Source organism: Notolepis coatsorum (genome assembly GCF_963971535.1).
Source record: "Notolepis coatsorum genome assembly, chromosome: 8".
Taxonomy (NCBI): Eukaryota; Metazoa; Chordata; class Actinopteri; order Aulopiformes; family Paralepididae; genus Notolepis; species Notolepis coatsorum.
In genome coordinates this window covers 78,826,173-78,846,896 of record NC_140172.1, presented here as the reverse complement: position 1 = coordinate 78,846,896, position 20,724 = coordinate 78,826,173, and the positions used below count along the sequence as shown (strand labels likewise).

At 40.5% G+C, this 20,724-nt stretch overlaps 1 protein-coding gene across 5 annotated transcripts in view; it reads left to right on the top strand.

Moving 5' to 3' along the window:
- The window catches only part of ccdc88ab (coiled-coil domain containing 88Ab), a gene marked incomplete at its 3' end in the record, with an annotated part of 286,701 nt that overhangs the window by 214,860 nt on the left and 51,117 nt on the right, over window positions 1-20,724 (top strand). For all 5 annotated transcript variants that reach the window (XR_014620009.1, XM_084320114.1, XM_084320115.1 and 2 more), the window contains exons 21-28: window positions 3,817-3,955; window positions 10,561-10,737; window positions 12,564-12,725; window positions 13,453-13,730; window positions 13,955-14,098; window positions 15,645-15,831; window positions 16,696-16,841; window positions 19,698-19,790. Coding sequence is in view for 4 of the 5 variants with exons in the window: in XM_084320114.1 (XP_084176240.1) it covers window positions 3,817-3,955; window positions 10,561-10,737; window positions 12,564-12,725; window positions 13,453-13,730; window positions 13,955-14,098; window positions 15,645-15,831; window positions 16,696-16,841; window positions 19,698-19,790 (1,326 nt within the window). The remainder of the gene's footprint in view (window positions 1-3,816; window positions 3,956-10,560; window positions 10,738-12,563; window positions 12,726-13,452; window positions 13,731-13,954; window positions 14,099-15,644; window positions 15,832-16,695; window positions 16,842-19,697; window positions 19,791-20,724) is intronic.

The window sequence follows — 20,724 nt, the reverse complement described above, 5'->3', positions numbered from 1 at the left end:
TTAGAGCGGTCTAGGGTAATTCCTGGGAGGCTAGTAATAGCCTGTGACGTGTATTATACTAAATCCATTGGCATTTCGTCCCTACACACGCTACAATAAAAAATTCAAATGCATATGATCTGTATTATGGTCCATCATGAATGCATGAAAGGAGGGGGGTCGTTTCTGATGAATTGATTGTCAATAACGGCATTTGTTAGTACAACAACATACGCTGATCAGGGCGATGGCTATGAAAACAAGGCACAATCAAGCTGAAATTTACTTTAAATTGTTCCTACCTGTGGCCGGTGGGATTCCAAAAAGAATATTCCAATAATTTGATTGCCATCTGGTAGATTGTATGTCCATTTGGCCCACGACATAACCCGCCACAGCATAATGAATTGGGGGGGGCCCCCGAAAACGATTCAATGCGATCGGGTGAAGCCCTATGTTACGTACCCCAGTAAGGAGACGCAGACAGGGTATCAAAAGGAAATGAAAACCCACCCCCCCTTACAGGCGCTGGCGCCCAAAAGTACAGATGGCGGTGCTCACTCTAAAGCTGGTGTCTTTAACATCAGGTCACCTACGTGATGCAAAAATGTAGACCCCAGGGTATCTTCCTGTCAATGTCCCTGTGTGCGAAAACAAAAGATGAATACAAAAGAAAGACAATCACCATAGGCTGGGTGCTAAACAAATATACAAAGGGTTAAGGTTAGACAGAAATGTGCAATAAACAACGAACACCAAAAAATACTGTGAGAGTTACACCAAAAACACATTACCAGAGCCTTCACCAGCTCTACACAAGCTCAGAGCCTTCACCAGCTCTACAAAAGACCAGAGCCTTCACCAGCTCTACAAAAAGACCAGAGCCTTCACCAGCTCTACAAAGTATACCCGCTCTCTCACAAAGACACAGAATAGTTACCACAACCAAATTAACCAGGGAGCTAACTAACACGGCACACAATGGGGTATATGAAGGGATGTGGAGCTTAATTGCTGACAAGCCTCAGCTGCTGCTGCACTGGGGTGAGTTGCTGATTGACCAGCTGCTGCTGCAACTGGGACTGGGAGACACCTGAGAATGGGGATATGTAGACACAAGAGGGAGACAAGACAACAACAAACAAAACATGCCTATATATACAACAGATAACATACATAACTCCCTCTATATACATACATAAGGACAGGGTCCGTAACACCCTAGGTTCAGGTTACTAGAAAAGAGCGCCTGGAGCGTTTAGCGTGTGGCACAGCCCAATACACAAGGTTTCAAATGGTGCTCGATACCGCCGCCTGGTAGGATGAGGCCGGTATTGCACTTTAGCGATCTCAGACATAGCCCCATGATAACACCAGGCTCCCTGGATGGATAATGAATGGAAATATCGAATAAAAGAAATAACAAGCAAAAATAGCGAGTATACTCGTTATTGGCGTTCAACGATTGGCGGCCAATAACGAGTTTAATCGTTGTCGGTAGTGAATGAGTTAATGATTAACTCCTCCTAGGAAGCATGGTGTTGACTATTCAGATTGTTAGTTTTAGGGCAGAGTGTAGAAAATTCCAATATGGAATTGGCTGATATTATATATATATATATATATATATATATATATATATATATATATATATATATATATTAGTGCTGTGAATCGATTTAAAAATATTAATCACTTAATCACAATAATATGCTGTGATTAATCACAGGTTTAAAATACTAATATTTTTTTTATAAAACAAATGTGTGGTGTTGGAATAAAGAAATTACAAACTGATTAGAGGAACCAATTTGCTTTTACTTTATTAATAATATCTCAGTTTAGATGATTTGTAAATGACTCTTAACACATTGACCGCCAGCAGCAGGGGGCGCTGATCCCCCTTCAGCGCCAGGTCTTTATTCAATGGATATAGTTTTAGAATGCCAAACTTGCGAGTCCTAAAACTATATTTTATATTATAGCTATGGATCTAATAACGCTGTCGACTGTCCGTGAGTTGCTTCTGGTCAACATGTAAAAAACAGATTGTACATCTTGATGTCTAGTGTGTGAAATCCTCTTGCAGTGCCTCTGTGCCCGTTTTTTTAGGCAGTTAGCCTCGCTGGATTTTTTTTTGCATTCAACTAAGAGGTTGGCAGTCGACTACGGCTCCTTTCAATCGATTAGCCGACTATTCGACTAGTCGAGGTCAGCCCTAGTGGGCTGATTATCTAATCATCCTGAAATCAACGCTAGATTATCATTATTATATCTCCTCGTGCATACATGAAATGGCCCTCGTAGCGGATATAGCGAATAAAAGAAATAACGATCCCAAAAAACGAGTTAACTCGTTGTTGGCGCTGAACGCATGTCGGGCAATAACGAGTTAACTCGTTCTTGGTGCAGATTGTGTTAATGGACTGAGTAAAACTGTCTGAGTGATTGGCATCACCCACAACATAAATGAATTGCAGACTTAATTAGCAGACAACCACATAATGAACAGTTACAAAGTAACGTCCGCTACAAAGTGAATGTAAACGGCTTGCCTGTACATTTTTTGCAAAGTAACATCTCACCCAAATAGATGCTATAGTGAGTAGTAAGGCTATTTTTTTTAAACTGATGCCAGAGTGTCTTTGAAGAGACTGTGAATGATCTCTTTTCATAGTTGAATAGGATCACTTGGAACAGTGTGAACTTCTTTAACCCTTTCACTACCATACTACCAAATGGTTAACCCTTTCACTGCGACAATACGGTTAAACCATCTGTAGTGTGGTAGTGAAAGGTTAACCTTCTGTAGTGTGGTAGAGAAAGGTTAACCTTCTGTAGTGTGGTAGTGAAAGGTTAACCTTCTGTAGTGTGGTAGCGGAAAGGTTAACTGTCTAGTGTGGTAGTGAAAGGTTAACCTTCTTTAGTGTGGTAGTGAAAGGTTAACCGTCTGCAGTGTGATAGTGAAAGGTTAACATTCTGTAGTGGTAGTGAAAGGTTAACCGTCTGTAGTGTGGTAGTTAAAGGTTAACCTTCTGTAGTGGTAGTGAAAGGTTAACCGTATGTAGTGTGGTAGTGAAATGTTAACCTTCTTTTTTGTATCTACTTTTTTTCCCCCTTTTTTCTGTATTTTTCTCCCATCCCAATTTAGTCGTTATGCCAATTCCCTTCCTGGTCGTTGCACACATTTTTTCCCCCGCTTGCCGGCCTAGGGAGGGTTGAAGACTATCACATGTCTCCTCCGATATATGTGGAGTCAACCACCCGCTCCTTTTCACCTGACAGCGGGGACTCTCACTGGGGGAGTGTAACGCGTGGGAGGATCACACTACCTCCCCCAGATCCCCTCCTCACTGAGCAGGCACCCTGACCGACCTGTAGGAGTCGCTGTTTACAACGACCAGGATACATACCCCACCTGGCTTCCCACCCGCCAACACTGCCAATTGTGTTAGTATGGACGACCGACCAAGCCGGAGGTACCGCTGACAGCTGGATTCGATACCAGTGTCTCTGCGGTGGTAGACAGGCGCTTAGTCCGCTGCGCTACCCAGCCGCCCCAAAGTTTAACCTTCTGTAGTGAAAGGTTAACCGTCTGTAGTGTGGTAGTGAAAGGTCTGTAGTGTTGTAGTGAAAGGTTAACATTCTGTAGTGTGGTATTGAAAGGTTAACCTTCTGTGGTGTGGTAGTGAAAGGTTAACCATCTGTAGTGTGGTAGTGAAAGGTTAACCTTCTGTAGTGTGGTAGTGAAAGGTTAACCTTCTGTAGTGTGGTAGTGAAAGGTTAACCGTCTAACAACAATTCCATTCCTCATCACTACTTTTCTCTGTCTTTCAGGTTCAAGCTGTTGGAGTCAAAGTTGGAGTCGACTCTGAAGTCTTCGCTGGAGATTAAGGAGGAGAAGATCAGCGCCCTGGAGGCCCGACTGCAAGAGTCGTCCAACCTCAACCAGCAACTACGGCAGGAGCTCAAGACAGTCAGTCACATATATCCACATATTACATATATCAAATATATCCACATATTACATATATCAAATATATCCACATATTACCGGTACATATATCAAATATTTCCACATATTACATATATCAAATATATCCACATATTACATATATATCCACATAGTACATATATATCCACATATTACATACATATCCACATATTATATATATATCCACATATTACATATATATCCACATAGTACATATATATATATCCACACATATTACATACATCCACATATTATATATATATATATATATCCACATACATAATTATATCCATATATATATATATATATATATATATATATATATATATATATATATATATATATATATATATGCATATATCCATAATATATGCATATATCCACATAGTACATATATATATCCACATAGTACATATATATATCCACATAGTACATACATATATCCACATAGTACATACATATATCCACATAGTACATACATATATCCACATATTACATATAGAGAGAGAGAGGGGGGGGGGTGAGAGAGATGAGGAAGGGGCAAGAGCGAAAGAGAGCTGGGAGAGTGTGTGAGAGAGGGGGGGGGGGGGTGATTACTCAGCCCTTGTGTGGGTGAATGTAACAAGTTCCTAACGTTTTCTTTCCCCTATTATTTCATGCACACTGTATTCATTGTTTTAAATTATTATTTTCTTTTAAGTTATTTTGTGCATCACTCTGTTTTGAATTTGAAGTCAAATTTGCAATGCATGAGGGTCATCCTTTTGTGTTAAATGGCTGCATAAAGCAAGCATTTGTTGACTCATAAGATTGATAAGATTATTAAAACTTGGAACTTGAAAAATATCTGTTTAAGGTAGAAAAAAAATGCGATTAATTTGCTATTAATCGCGAGTTAACTATGGACAATCATGCGATTAATCAGATTAAATATTTTAATCGATTGACAGCACTAATATATATATATATACATAGTGCATACATATATCCACATTATTACATGCATATATCCACATATTACATATATATCCACATTACATATAGCCACATATTACATATATATATATCCACATATTACATACATATATCCACATCGTACATACATATAACCACATATTACATACACATATCACATATATATCCACATATTACATACATATATCCACATATTACATATATATATATCCACATATTACATATATCCACATATAATCCAGCTGTCAGCGGTACCTCCGGCTTGGTCGGTCGTCCATACTAACACAATTGGCAGTGTTAGAGGGTGGGAAGCCGGTGGGGTGTGTATCCTGGTCGTTGTAAACAGCGACTCCTACAGGTCGGTCGGGGCGCCTGCTCAGCGAGGAAGGGAACTGGGGGAAGTAGTGTGAGCCTCCCACGCGTTACGCTCCCCCAGTGAGAGTCCTCGCTGTCAGGTGAAAAGAAGCGGCTGGCTGACTCCACATGTATCGGAGGGGATGTATGTGATAGTATCTATCAACCCTCCCTAGACCGGCAAGTGGGGGGCAAATGCGCGCAACGACCAGGAAGGGAATTGGCATAACGACTAAATTGGGATGGGAGAAAATACAGAAAAAAGGTGGAGAAAAGGTAGATAAAAAAAAATATATATCCACATATTACATAATTATATATCCACATAGTACATATATATCCACACATATTACATACATCCACATATTACATGCATATATCCACATATTATATATCCACATACATAATTATATCCATATATATATCCACATATTACATACATATATACTAGGGCTGTCAGTTTATCGCGTTAATTAGATTAATTAATTACACAGCAAATTATCGCGTTATGAAAATTAACTCAAAATTAATTACAATTTTTTTTCTTTTTTTTCTTTTTTTTTATAACATTTTCTTTTTATCTCATTCATTCCATAAGAACGTAGAATACACATTACAGACTTTTTTTTATATGGTCCATTTGCATGTTCTTGGTATCTGATTCTAGGGACATCTATGGATCTCAGGGAATGTATTCCCAGTGTCAGAAATACTGTGTCTGTTACTAGGCTTGAGTAAATTGTAATGAACCAAATGAGAATATCAATACAAAAATATTTTTTTATCTTTGACTGTGAATAACACTATGCTCAAATTGACCAGACCTGAAAAATCTAAGCTAATTAAAGGGGCTATGCACTGCTATTCCTAGCACTATTTGGGCAACTTTACACAATTCCTGTTAGTCTATTGAAGACATTTGTAATTTTTTTTTCAAAAAAATTCATTGTTTTATATTTCTAATCAAGTACTCGAAACCATCATTTTTCAGATGGAAGATGATTAAACATAAGGTTTTGTAGATACAGTACTGAATTCTGCCATCCGGACACATGCAATTTGAAATATGATTATAGAATATAGAATATCAGGCATAAAATGGTTATGCGATTAAAATGCGATTAATTAGATTAATTAATTACAAATCCTGTAATTAATTAGCTACATTTTTTTAATCGCCTGACAGCACTAATATATACACACGCATATATATATATATCCATAATACATGCATATATCCACATATTATATATATATCCACATATTACATACCGGTATATATATTAGGGCTGACCCCTATTAGTCGATTAGTCGACTAATCGGTCGAAAGGGGCCGTAATCGACTAGCCAACCTCTTAGTCGAGAAAAAAAAAACTATTTATAATTATTATATTTTTTTATCATTCTTTCCAAAAGAAAATAGGCCTAGAAGCGTGGCTAACGCTAATGGCACACATACCAGAGGCTAACTGCCTACGAAAACGGGCACAGAGGCACTGAATGAGGATTTCACCCATCTAATGAACACACTAAACTAGACAAATATCAAGATGTATCCATCAGTGGACCAATTGCATGCTTTTGCAGAGGACAAGAAGCCTTCAGTCGACTCCTTCAGACATTAAGCACCCCACAGCCCAAATGGAATGATAAAAAATTCAAAAAAAAATTGCCAATCATAGTCGACTATCCAAATCCTTAGTCGGGGACAGCCCTAATATATATATATTAGTGCTGTCAAACGATTAAAATATTTAACTCGATTAATCGCATGATTGTCCATAGTTAACTCGCGATTAATCGCAAATGAATCACATTTTTATTTTTAATTTCTTTTTTACCTTAAACAGATCTTTTTCAAGTTCCAAGTTTTAATACTCTTATCAACATGCGAGTCAACAAATGCTTGCTTTGTGCAGCCATTTAACACAAAAGGATGACCCTCATGCATTGCAAATTTGCATCAAATTCAAAACAGAGTGATGCACAAAATAACTTAAAAGAAAATACTAATTTAAAACAATGAATAAAGTGTGCATGAAATAATAGGGGAAAGAAAACATTAGGAACGTGTTACATTCACACACACAAGGGCTGATTAATCACACACCCCCCTCTCTCCCTCACACACACTCTCCCAGATCTTTTTCTCTTTTGCCCCTTCCTCATCTCTCTCACCCCCCTCTCTCTCTATATCTCACACACACACACACACACACACACACACACACACACACACACACACACACACACACACACACACACACACACACACACACACACTTCAGAAACAAACATAGTATCAATGAGAGCATCAATAATACACCCGAGTGAAGTCTAGTAAAAATTATACAACGGCATGCAAATTTCTCGATTCTGATTGGCCATTCACACGTCTTTATTGGCAACAATCCACGGTCCTGGGCTCAGGACCCGCCCACAACCAAATCACATAACCCTCCCCGGCTCACTCCGGGAGAAAACAAGATCGCGGACAACAAATGGTTATGTTGAAAGCACCATAACGACTAAATATGAAGCGATTCTGTCAAGGGGAATGTGTTAGTCCTTTAAACAATGTTGGATGATGTAATTGATGGGTCTTGACTCAATCTAGAACAAAAGAAAAATCGCGGATTGATTGATAGATTAATTGATTGATTTAAATTTCTTCCTTCCTACTTTCTACTGACTGCAGCGTTCTCTCTCACACACTGTCCGACGCTGGCGTACCCACAAACACACACACACACATACACACACACACACACACACACACACACACACACACATACACACACGCACACACACACTGTGACACACACATACACACACACACACGCACACACACACACTCCTGTCTGCAACAGCGGGGGAGTCAGACTGAGAGAGAAGCAGCGCTGTTTTAAGTGAGCATGGTCTATTGAATTGATTGATTGGTTGATTGCTAATTTTATTACTGTACCCCTGGTTTCCAACTGGTTAAGTTTAGGCTAAAAGAAATAAATAAAAAAATAGGGCGAAGAAAACGTTTTTTTCCTATAGGGCAAAGAAAACGTTTTAATTTGTTTTACCTACTTTATATTCTGCATCTGGTAATAAAATTTTCAATCAATCATTCCAATAATACACAGTTGGATGTGTTAGTTGGTTGGATGCACTTCAAGCTGCTTCCACATGAGGCAACTTCTCTCAATCATTCCAATAATACACAGTTGGATGTGTTAGTTTGGTTGGATGCACTTCAAGCTGCTTCCACATGGAGTTGTGGGAACTACTTTTTCTGGCGGATGGTTTTTTCAATAAATCTTCGATTAATGTGTGTTTATTGTATAGAAATAAGGTTGGATGAATCTGGCAGTTGTATAAAAGCTTTACACCACGTGCAGTCGTGATTTGTGACCAATAAACCATGCCTAGGGGGGTCTAACGACCCTCGGCTGCGCCTCGGGCCTAACAACCACCCCTAGGCATGGTTTATTGGTCACAAACCACTCCTGCGTGTGATGTAATGCTTAAATATAGGCTGTCAAATATATCGCGTTAATATCGCGTTAACTCCCGATTCTATTAATGCCACTAATTTTTTTTAACTCAAGATTAACTAAAAAAAAATATATAATCTGTCTCTGAATACAGAGTCTACCCACTGTTTTAGGTTCTGTGCTGATGCACGTCATAAGTGGCTCTTATTAGGAATTCTATGCGATTGTCCTCCATACAGGGGTGTAAAGTACTTGAGTAATTGTACTTTGTTACAATACTTAAGTACTGTTTTGGGGGATTTGTACTTTACTCTAGTATTATTAGGTTTGTATACTTTTACTCACATTACATTTCAGAGACATTCCATTTCTCAGGAACTTAGCGTGTCTTTTTTTACCATGCATATCTTGTGTCTTATCTATTTAATCTTTTTCTATGCCTATTTTATTATTGTATTTTGCACAATCAATGCATGACCACCCGCATTTCACTGTATGCCCTGGTATGTATGTGACGAATAAACCTCTTGATTCTTCTTGATTCTTGAGAAGAAAAAAAACATACTTTTTGCGCCTTACATTTAAAATGCAGACCTACAAAGTACAAATCTTGCAGGTCCAAACATTTTAATTAGCATATTTGTTTCTCTGGCCGAACTAACGTTAACGTTATTAATCCTGCGGCTGCACTTTATTTAAAAACAGCCAATTAAATCCCCATCAATGGAAAATGAACCCGCCCATGCCCATGCTGATTGGTCCTTACCCATACCCATGCTGAAATATCCTAGAAACCAAGGATATTTGATTAAACACCTGCTATCAGAATAATAGACGGTCAGAAAAAAAGTGTTTACTTTAACTTTTCAGTACTTAAGTACATTTAAAAGTAGAAAAATGAGGGCGCCCCAGTGGCGAACCACATAACGCGCTGAGTCGCGGCACGGCCGACCCGGGTTCAATTCCCGGACCCGTCGTTATTTGCCGAATGTCTTCCCCCCCCACTCTGTCTCCCGTTCATCTCTCTCTCTCTACTGGACTGCCCAGTAGTAAAAAGCGATAAACGCTAAAAAAAAAATCTTTAAAAGTAGAAACATTTTAATTATAATATTAGCACTAGTCTGATATTATGATATTAATAATTATGATATTAGCACTGATAGTATTATAGTGTTGATATTAGCAATGTGCAGATGGTAAATTATTGTTAGCCTGATCTCATATTTCTATACCGACTCCTACACTAAAGTATCATGATGCCAAACACCGATCTGATATCTATCAGAATCGAGAAGAATCAGACTCAGAAAGGTCTTTATTACCAAGTAGTTTTCACATACAAGGACTTTGATTTGGTCGTTTTTGGTGCGACATTAACGGACAGACAATAAAATAAAATGGAATATGAACTAAATTAAGATGGAAGCACAATAGAATAGAATATAATTAGGAACAAGAAAATAGGCCAGGGCTGTACAACTGTAAAAAATAAAAGGGTGGAATAAAATAAAATGGGATATAAACTAAATTAAATATAAGCACGATAGAATATAGTATAATTATAAGTAAAATAGGCCAGGGCTGTACACTGTGGTCAAGTTACTATTTAGTAGTGGGTGATCTTTGTGATACTGGTGAGCTGTATGGTCTCTGTATCAGCCTTTTCATCCCTATTTATTAAATATTTCTCCAACATCGGCAGACATACGAATTGTTGGCCGAAACAAAAGGGCTGCTGATCTGTAGACTGAGACTGAGACTGTTTCCTGTCAGGTGAAGAAGAACTACGAGGCCCTGCGTCAAAGGGAGGAGGAGGAGAGGATGGTGCACAGCTCGCCCCCTAGAGGAGGGGAGGACCCCCAGTCCGTCAGTAAGTGGGAGAAGGAGAGTCATGAAGCCACCAGGGAACTACTGAAGCTCAAGGACAGACTCATCGAGGTGGAAAGGAATGTAAGTTAAGAGCTAACCACAAATGCCGATGGCATGGGAAGCATTACATTGCAAAACATTATACCCACTCTGTAAAACATTAATTTACTCTAGTATTTAATATATATATATACAGACGGTTGCCTTGTCTAATTTGACACTGTGTGTGTATTTGTAATGTCTGTTTTACAATCCGATTGACCAAGAGGTGTCCCATGGGTGCTGCTATAGATGCTTTCAACTTGGCAGCATAAACATTCTAAAATGTGATATTACAGAGGTAGTTATTCTAGCCCACCACTGGGGGTGCTGTTACTGCCTCACACACAACACACTACATAGTGGCTTGTTGAAACCGGTTTGGGTTCATCCCACCACGCACCACCAACCCGTGAACATGATATAATAATAATAATAATAATAATAATAATAATAATAATAATAATAATAATAATAATAATAATAATAATAATAATAATAATAATAATAATAATAGGCTACATGTTCTATGTCTAACATAATATGCAACATGAGGTGCATGAATTGGTCCAACTCTCATGGAATGAACAAAGGGATGGTGGGATGGTGCCAGGAGAACAGCCTCTCCCTGAACGTCAGCAAAACAAAGGAGATGATTGTGGACTTTAGGAGGTCGGGGGTCAGGGACTACAGCCCCCTCAGCATCGACGGGGCACCGGTTGAGAGAGTGAACAGTTTCAAGTACCTCGGAGCCCACATATCCGAGGACTTGACATGGACCACACACATTGACAGTGTTGTGAAGAAGGCACGACAACGCCTCTACTTCCTCAGGCGCCTAAGGAAGTTCCAAGTCAGTCAGAAGATCCTTAAGAACTTCTACTCATGTACAATAGAGAGCATCCTGACTGGCAATATCACCTCCTGGTTTGGGAATAGCACCGCACAAGACCGAAGCAGACTACAGAGAGTGGCACGTTCAGCCGAACGCACAATTGGAGGGGGGCTTCCCACTCTCCAGAACATTTACAACAAGCAGTGCAGGGGTAAGGTTAAGAGAATCATCAAGGACTCCAGCCACCCAAACAACTGCCTCTTTGAACTGCTGCGGTCAGGCAAGCGATACCGGAGTCTCATGGCAAGCACAGAAAGACTCAGAAGAAGCTTCTATCCCCAGGCCATCAGGCTGCTCAATGAACAATAACACTATGCAACAACCATCAAATGCACACAGCACACACATCCACACTCACATACTCACTTTAAACAAACAACACACTGCAGCACCCACTCTCCACACTTTAGAACACCTAAACACACTTTATATTTATTGGTAAAGGATTTGCACTACAACCCATACCTCAGTACACCTTACTGTAAATTGTACCTAAATTGTACCTCATCCCATTTCTGCTTTGCACTATATAGTATTGTATATTAGTATATTGCATAGTATATTGTATATTGTATGGTAAGTCAGTTACTTCTATTCTGCATCGAACATTGTACATATGAATATACTGAACACTGTGACTTCTATTTTTACTTCTATTTTTACATGCTATACTATTTTATTTCATACTTATCTTGTCTAGCACAGTCTCTGGAGCGTAACAGTAAGAAGCATTTTGTATAAAAGTATTCTGTACTTCTGTATGACAACTATTAAAGAAACTTGAAACTTGAAGGCTGACCACATGATACAATACTATTAATAATAATAACACTTGTTCTATGTCTAATTAAAATAATGCAACGTGAGAAAATGCAAGAACTAATAAGCCACAGGAACATTGCTTCATCTAACTTCTGAGAGAGGGAGAGCGTTCTCCTCTTCTTTATGTTGTTTATATGTTCGTGTTTCACAGAATGCCACGCTACAGGCTGAGAAAGCAGCGTTTAGGAGCCAGCTGAAACAACTGGAGACCCAGAGCAGCAACCTGCAGGCTCAGATAGTGGCCTTACAGAGGCAGACGGCCTCCCTACAAGAAAACAACACTTCACTACAGACACAGAATGCCAAGCTACAGGTAACCTACACCCTAAGCCCAACACCTGAAATCCTAAACCCAACATATAGTCCATGGGCCAGAGCCCAACGGTACCACTCAAGGTGACGAAGCTTACTTGTACTTTTTGAAAAGATTTCTGTAGATGATATTTTGGTATGATAGCCCTTCCTGAGTGGTAGCTGTATCATAGTTATCAGCTCATGAAGTATAGCCACCCACTCAGGGAATTGCATTTCAGATGCTGGTGCATATCCTGCTTTAGACTCACGTAGAGGACATCTGTCAATGTTCCACAATATTGTCTTTGGTATCATTTTAAAGGGGACTGTCATCTTTCATTCAAGCTTAGCTATCTTTCTGACCAATATAGAGGTCACTGGAGCTCTTTGAACAATCAACAACACACATGTTAACACAATCTTCGCCTAAATGATATACTATATTTTAGCCTTGTCATCTAGGAGTAATAAGGACACAAAATACAAAATCTGCAATACTCTGGGGACCATAAGGATTCAGGAAATGTATAACATGCCTATACTATTTATTGTCAGGGGTGATTAGCTTAGGTAACGGATGATGATCGAAGCTAATGGTGGTCAACTTGTTTAAGTTTTTCACAGGAATCTTCCAACCTTTAATATAGGATGACCTGTAAAAACAGGTTTGGAGCCCCTTGGCTCGTGTAAAGAAAGACATTCAACATATCTTGTCATCATCCCCACTCTACTGTACCTCCCTCCAGGTGGAGAACTCCACTCTGAGCTCCCAGGGTGCCGCCCTCATGGCCCAGAACGCCCAGCTTCAGAGCCAGCAGAGTGGCGCAGAGGGCGAGAAGGAGGGCGCGCTGAGAGAGAAGGAGGAGCTGCGCTCCACCTACGAGCTGCTCCTCCGTGACCACGACAAGCTGGCGGCGCTCCACGAGAGGCAGGCGGCCGAGTACGAAGCTCTGATCGGGAAGCATGGCGGGTTGAAGAGCAGCCACAAGAGCCTGGAGCAGGAACACCGCCACCTGGAGGACCGGTGAGGCGCTGCTTTCATCATGAGGGTTTAATTAACTAAGAGGCTGCTTTCATCATGAGGGTTTAACTGGTGCCTCTACGTTGTTGTAATGTTTAACTGGAGTGGTACCTGTATGTTGGTGTAATGGTATCTCCACGTGTATGTGTCTGTGTGTGTCTGTGTGTGTCTGTGTGTGTCTGTGTCTGTGTCTGTGTCTGTGTGTGTCTGTGTGTGCATGCATGCAGATACAAGCAGTTGTTGCAACGGAAGGGGGAACTGGAGGACTTGGAGCGGGTTCTAAAGGAGCAGCAGGAGAAGCTGAAGTCTGAGAACCAGACCCACCAGGACACGGCCCACCAGTGTAGACTGCTGCAAGAGGAGAACCACAGGTCAGTACAGACTACCTTCTAAAGTCTTACAGACCAGTGTAGACTGCTGCAAGAGGAGAACCACAGGTCAGTACAGACTACCTTCTAAAGTCTTACAGACCAGTGTAGACTGCTGAGAGGAGAACCACAGGTCAGTACAGACCAGTGTAGACTGCTGAGAGGAGAACCACAGGTCAGTACAGACTACCTTCTAAAGTCTTACAGACCAGTGTAGACTGCTGAGAGGAGAACCACAGGTCAGTACAGACTACCTTCTAAAGTCTTACAGACCAGTGTAGACTGCTGAGAGGAGAACCACAGGTCAGTACAGACCAGTGTAGACTGTTGAGAGGAGAACCACAGGTCAGTACAGAATACCTTCTAAAGTCTTACAGACCAGTGTAGACTGCTGAGAGGAGAACCACAGGTCAGTACAGACTACCTTCTAAAGTCTTACAGACCAGTGTAGACTGCTGAGAGGAGAACCACAGGTCAGTACAGACCAGTGTAGACTGCTGAGAGGAGAACCACAGGTCAGTACAGACCAGTGTAGACTGCTGAGAGGAGAACCACAGGTCAGTACAGACTACCTTCTAAAGTCTTACAGACCAGTGTAGACTGCTGCAAGAGGAGAACCACAGGTCAGTACAGACTACCTTCTAAAGTCTTACAGACCAGTGTAGACTGCTGAGAGGAGAACCACAGGTCAGTACAGACCAGTGTAGACTGCTGAGAGGAGAACCACAGGTCAGTACAGACTACCTTCTAAAGTCTTACAGACCAGTGTAGACTGCTGAGAGGAGAACCACAGGTCAGTACAGACTACCTTCTAAAGTCTTACAGACCAGTGTAGACTGCTGAGAGGAGAACCACAGGTCAGTACAGACCAGTGTAGACTGTTGAGAGGAGAACCACAGGTCAGTACAGAATACCTTCTAAAGTCTTACAGACCAGTGTAGACTGCTGAGAGGAGAACCACAGGTCAGTACAGACTACCTTCTAAAGTCTTACAGACCAGTGTAGACTGCTGAGAGGAGAACCACAGGTCAGTACAGATGACCTTCTAAAGTCTTACAGACCAGTGTAGACTGCTGAGGAGAACCACAGGTCAGTACAGACTACCTTCTAAAGTCTTACAGACCAGTGTAGACTGCTGAGAGGAGAACCACAGGTCAGTACAGACCAGTGTAGACTGCTGAGAGGAGAACCACATGTCAGTACAGACTACCTTCTAAAGTCTTACAGACCAGTGTAGACTGCTGAGAGGACAACCACAGGTCAGTACAGACCAGTGTAGACTGCTGAGAGGAGAACCACAGGTCAGTACAGACCAGTGTAGACTGCTGAGAGGAGAACCACAGGTCAGTACAGACTACCTTCTAAAGTCTTACAGACCAGTGTAGACTGCATAGCTTATGCTACATTCTGAGCCAGCCTCCCTTCCCTAATGCTGTCATTTCATATATTTTAAGTGTTATGTTTGACCAATTTCTGAAGAAAAAAAAACAATGTAGAAGTTTTCAGCCCGACTTTAAACTCTCTCTCTCCCTCCCTCCCTCCCCTACAGACAGAATTCTACACACTGCCAGCTAGTGAAGGACAACAACGTTCTCCAGTTGGACCACAAGGGTGTGAAGAGTCTGTTGAACAACAGCAAGCTGGAGCAGACGAGGCTGGAAGCTGAGTTCTCCAGACTGAAGGAGCAGTACCAGCAGCTGGACATCACCTCCAGCAAGCTGACCAACCAGTGTGAGGTGAGCTGTTGTTATTACCATCACCTCCAGCAAGCTGACCAACCAGTGTGAGGTGAGCTGTTGTTATTACCATCACCTCCAGCAAGCTGACCAACCAGTGTGAGGTGAGCTGTTATTACCATCACCTCCAGCAAGCTGACCAACCAGTGTGAGGTGTGCTGTTGTTATTACCATCACCTCCAGCAAGCTGACCAACCAGTGTGAGGTGAGCTGTTGTTATTACCATCACCTCCAGCAAGCTGACCAACCAGTGTGAGCTGTTGTTATTACCATCAACTCCAGCAAGCTGACCAACCAGTGTGAGGTGAGCTGTTGTTATTAAAATCACCTCCAGCAAGCTGACCAACCAGTGTGAGGTGAGCTGTTGTTATTACCATCACCTCCAGCAAGCTGACCAACTAGTGTGAGGTGAGCTGTTGTTATTATCATCAACTCCAGCAAGCTGACCAACCAGTGTGAGGTGAGCTGTTATATTATCATCACCAAGCTGACTAACCAGTGTGAGGTGAGCTTTTATATTATCATCACCAAGCTGACCAACCAGTGTGAGGTGAGCTGTTATATTATCACCACCTCCAGCAAGCTGACCAACCAGTGTGAGGTGAGCTGTTGTTATTATCATCACCAAGCTGACCAACCAGTGTGAGGTGAGCTGTTATATTATATTATCATCACCTCCAGCAAGCTGACCAACCAGTGAGCTGTTATATTGTATTATCATCACCAAGCTGACCAACCAGTGTGAGGTGAGCTGTTATATTACATGTATTTGAAGGTACAGTATATGTTGTGTCTCTACCAGCTGCTGAAGGTATATGTTGTGTCTCTACCAGCTGATGAAGGTCTATGTTGTGTCTCTACCAGCTGCTGAGTCAGCTGAAGGGCAACCTGGAGGAGGAGAACCGCCACCTCCTGGACCAGATCCAGACCCTGATGTTACAGAACCGCACCCTGCTGGAGCAGACCATGGAGAGCAAGGACCTTTTCCACGTGGAACAGAGACAATACATGTAACTATCCAGAGCCCTTTTCACACACAAATCACAGCATTATACCGCAATATGGATTCTCTCAAGTTTCAAGTTTGTTTATTATATGTCACAACAAAATACAGAATACTTTATATGAAATGCTTATTTCTGAAAAAGCCCCTGAGTGTGCTACATACAGTAAAAAAGAAAGTAAGTAAAGAAATAAATTAAAAAAAAAGTTATTAAGAAGTAAGTAAAAAGTGAGTAAGTGAGTTTGTACATGTGGATGTATTTCTTTATTTCTTTATTTTTTCTTTATTTCTTTATTTCAGATCCCCATTAGTCACTGCCTCAGCAGCGACTATTCTTCCTGGGGTCTGGATCCAAACATATAAAATTAAACAAGTATAATCAATAAAACAACAAACAAAACAAATATCAATAAAACACCAATAAAATATACAAACAATTATAGAACATTAAAGCAATCAAAATATGTATGCCAAATGTTCTAATATAGAACAATAACAAATATCAATAAAACACCAAATATCAATAAAACAACAAACAAAGACATCTCAGAGAAAACTAAAACGTGCTCAAAAACAGCACAACATTCCATACACTCATACTCTAATACTCCTCATAACCACTAGACAAACGCATTCCAAAACAACACATAACCCAACACAAGAACCCATTCATTAGACACAGATTAGACTCAACCAAAATCAATCTCTTTCTGCATTACAGCCACTCGTAGTCTCCTCTTGAATCCCACCTTACTGGTAATTGAAACCAAATATTGTGGAAGTCTATTCCAGTAGGACATTGCCCTGTACATTACAGTTTTCTTTAAGGCTTCAGTTCTGGCTCTCGGCAGGGCGAACCGACCCCTCAATGCTTGTCTAGTGCCATAGCCATGACCATCACTAATAAGCACCAGCTGCAAAAAGAGGCACACAGGTTTATGTAAAGTATAAATATTTCTCATAAACAAAATAAGACTACACACTAGTCTCTCGTTGACTCATCCATGACAGTTCCTTGTGCATTTTCTCAACACTGTTTCTAATTGAGCTATGCAATGCAAGTCTTGCAGCTCTATTTTGAGTAAGCTGTATTTTATTTAAGTCTTGTTTGGATGCATTTGACCAGATTGCTGGACAGTAGTCCAGATGTGACAAAACTAGTGATTGTATGACTTGCTTGGTAGCTGTGTCTGTTAAAAAATAGGCATTCCGTCTAATAATTGAAATACTTCTGCTCATTTTTGTTACAATATTGTTAATGTGAGTTGACCAAGAGAGTGTTTCATCTATTATAACTCCAAGCAATCTGGCCTCCTTAACTTGCTCAATATCTGCACCCTGCAAAGAAATATTTAATCTGTGATTCTCTCTCTGAGCATGCTTTGAACAAATAATTAGACATTTTGTTTTGGATGCATTTAGTTTCAGCTTATTTACCGTGACCCATTCAGAAATCTGCATTAACTCACTTTGAAGAAGACTGCTGAGGTCTTTGGCATTGCTTGCCGAAGCATATATTGTAGTGTCATCTGCATAAATGGAACTGCTTGCATTTCTTAAACTTTGTGGCATATCATTTACAAATATTGAATATAATAATGGTCCAAGGCAACTTCCTTGAGGAATGCCACATTGTAGCGTTTTAAAGCTTGATAAAGTTCCATTAAACACAACACATTGTTGTCTCATGAATACATAACTTTTCATCCAGTTAGTAGCTGAGTGTTTGAAACCATAATCATAACCATAATGATGTGTGTGCAGTGTGTGTAGATGGCGCCATCTTGTGTAGATGATGGGTTGTTACATAGTGTCATTGACATTGATATTGAGCATCCTGATGGCCTGGGCCCAGGATTTCAAAACTTGTAATCCATATCTGATTGGATCAGATTTGTATAAATTCATTTCAACTCATTACGAATTGAAAATGGGGGACCCTGATGTAAACAAGATGAAAGTCTTTCTCTGGTCTGCATCCCCTTAACAATTGTGTGTATTGAGCTGTACTGTACTGTACCCATTCTGGAATCTGTTAATTAAAATGTTCAATCAATCAATAGGGATTCAATGTTTTGAACTCCTGGGCCCTGGGGATAGAAGCACCTTCTGAGTCTCTGTACTGGCCATGAGACTCTCTTGATTGACTATATACTGTAGGCTTAAGGTAAACCCCTCCCAGAACGAGGTGAAACCAATCCTATTTGGAATTCACTTATGTAAGCTTGTACAGGGAGGTGTAGTGGTTACGTCATTGTTGTTTCCGGCCGGTCCACCTCGCTTGAAATTGCAATGTATGGAGACATTTCTAAATCGTCTAGTTTAAAACAAATAAAGCACGAACATTGGCATGGTGTACCTTTCTGTGTGTATTCATCCACAATCTATAGCTCAACATGAAACAATTGGCAATTAATCGTAAAATAATTACGTATACTTTTATTTCAACCAAAAATGCTTAAACAATGTTAGCGATAGAAGATTTTTTTTTGCAAAAATGGAAAGCTTGCCAATGAGGCAGAATTATTACAACTAGCCGATAATACATTTGATGATAAATCCCTATACGGGTGGACCGCGCTGGAAACTAAAGTTACGTCAGACTACACCTCCCTATTTATTGCATTAGATGAAATGGGTCTGTGATGGGTCTGTGGTTTCCAAAAATGTTTCAAGGACCCCTAAATGAATCAATATTATACCAAACACCTCCGATTTTCAGGGACCTTGTTGGATTTGATTTCTTACAAATTTGCACAATGAGTGAGATATTATTGTATCATCAATGACACGGGCAATATCTTGACTACCTTCTACCACTGAGTGGGAACCCTCTGTTTCTGGATATCCTCTCCTCCTCCAGAGACAAGCTGAATGAGCTGAGGAGACAGAAGGAGAAGCTGGAAGAGAAGATCATGGACCAGTACAAGTTCTATGACCCCTCACCTCCACGCAGGTAATGAATGTCACTGTGACTCATACAGTACTGATTACAGTAAGACACTGAATGTCACTGACTCATACAGTACTGATTACAGTAAGACACTGAATGTCACTGACTCATACAGTACTGATTACAGTAAGACACTGAATGTCACTGTGACTCATACAGTACTGATTACAGTAAGACACTGAATGTCACTGACTCATACAGTACTAATTACAGTAAGACACTGAATGTCACTGACTCATACAGTACTAATTACAGTAAGACACTGAATGTCACTGACTCATACAGTACTCATTACAGTAAGACATTGAATGTCCCTGTGGATTCACCATTTGACATCTTGATTGATTGATTGATTGAAAACTTTATTAACAGATTGCAGAATGGGTACAATACAGTACAGCTCAATACACACAATTGTTAAGGGGATGCAGACCAGAGAAAGACTTTCGTCTTGTTTACATCAGGGTCCCCCATTTTCAATTCATCAGGACATATATGACATACATGACATACAGATAGTCAGTACTGCTACATCTATACATTTATGACATACCAGATTTGCAAATACAGTACTGTTTGTGATACAGAAGGAGTCAAGAAAAGGGAGTATATACATTTGACGTAGAAACTGTACATTGGAGGAGGTTGGGTGGGGGGGGTTGGGTACACTGGGATATTGACAACCATACTGGGTAATTTACATTGGAGGTGGTTGGGGGGGGGGGGGGGGGGGCACACTGTATAAACAAGCAAAACTGTACATTGAGGGGGGGGAGACTCTGTACAAACAAACAAAATTGTACATTGGACTATTGACAAAACCATACTAGGTAAATTACTGTACATTGGAGGGGGTTGGGTTAGGATATTTACAGGGGCCAGTGTTGAATTGCAGTCTCCCGTAGGTGTCTCTTGAGAGAGGTTTTGAAAGTGGGTA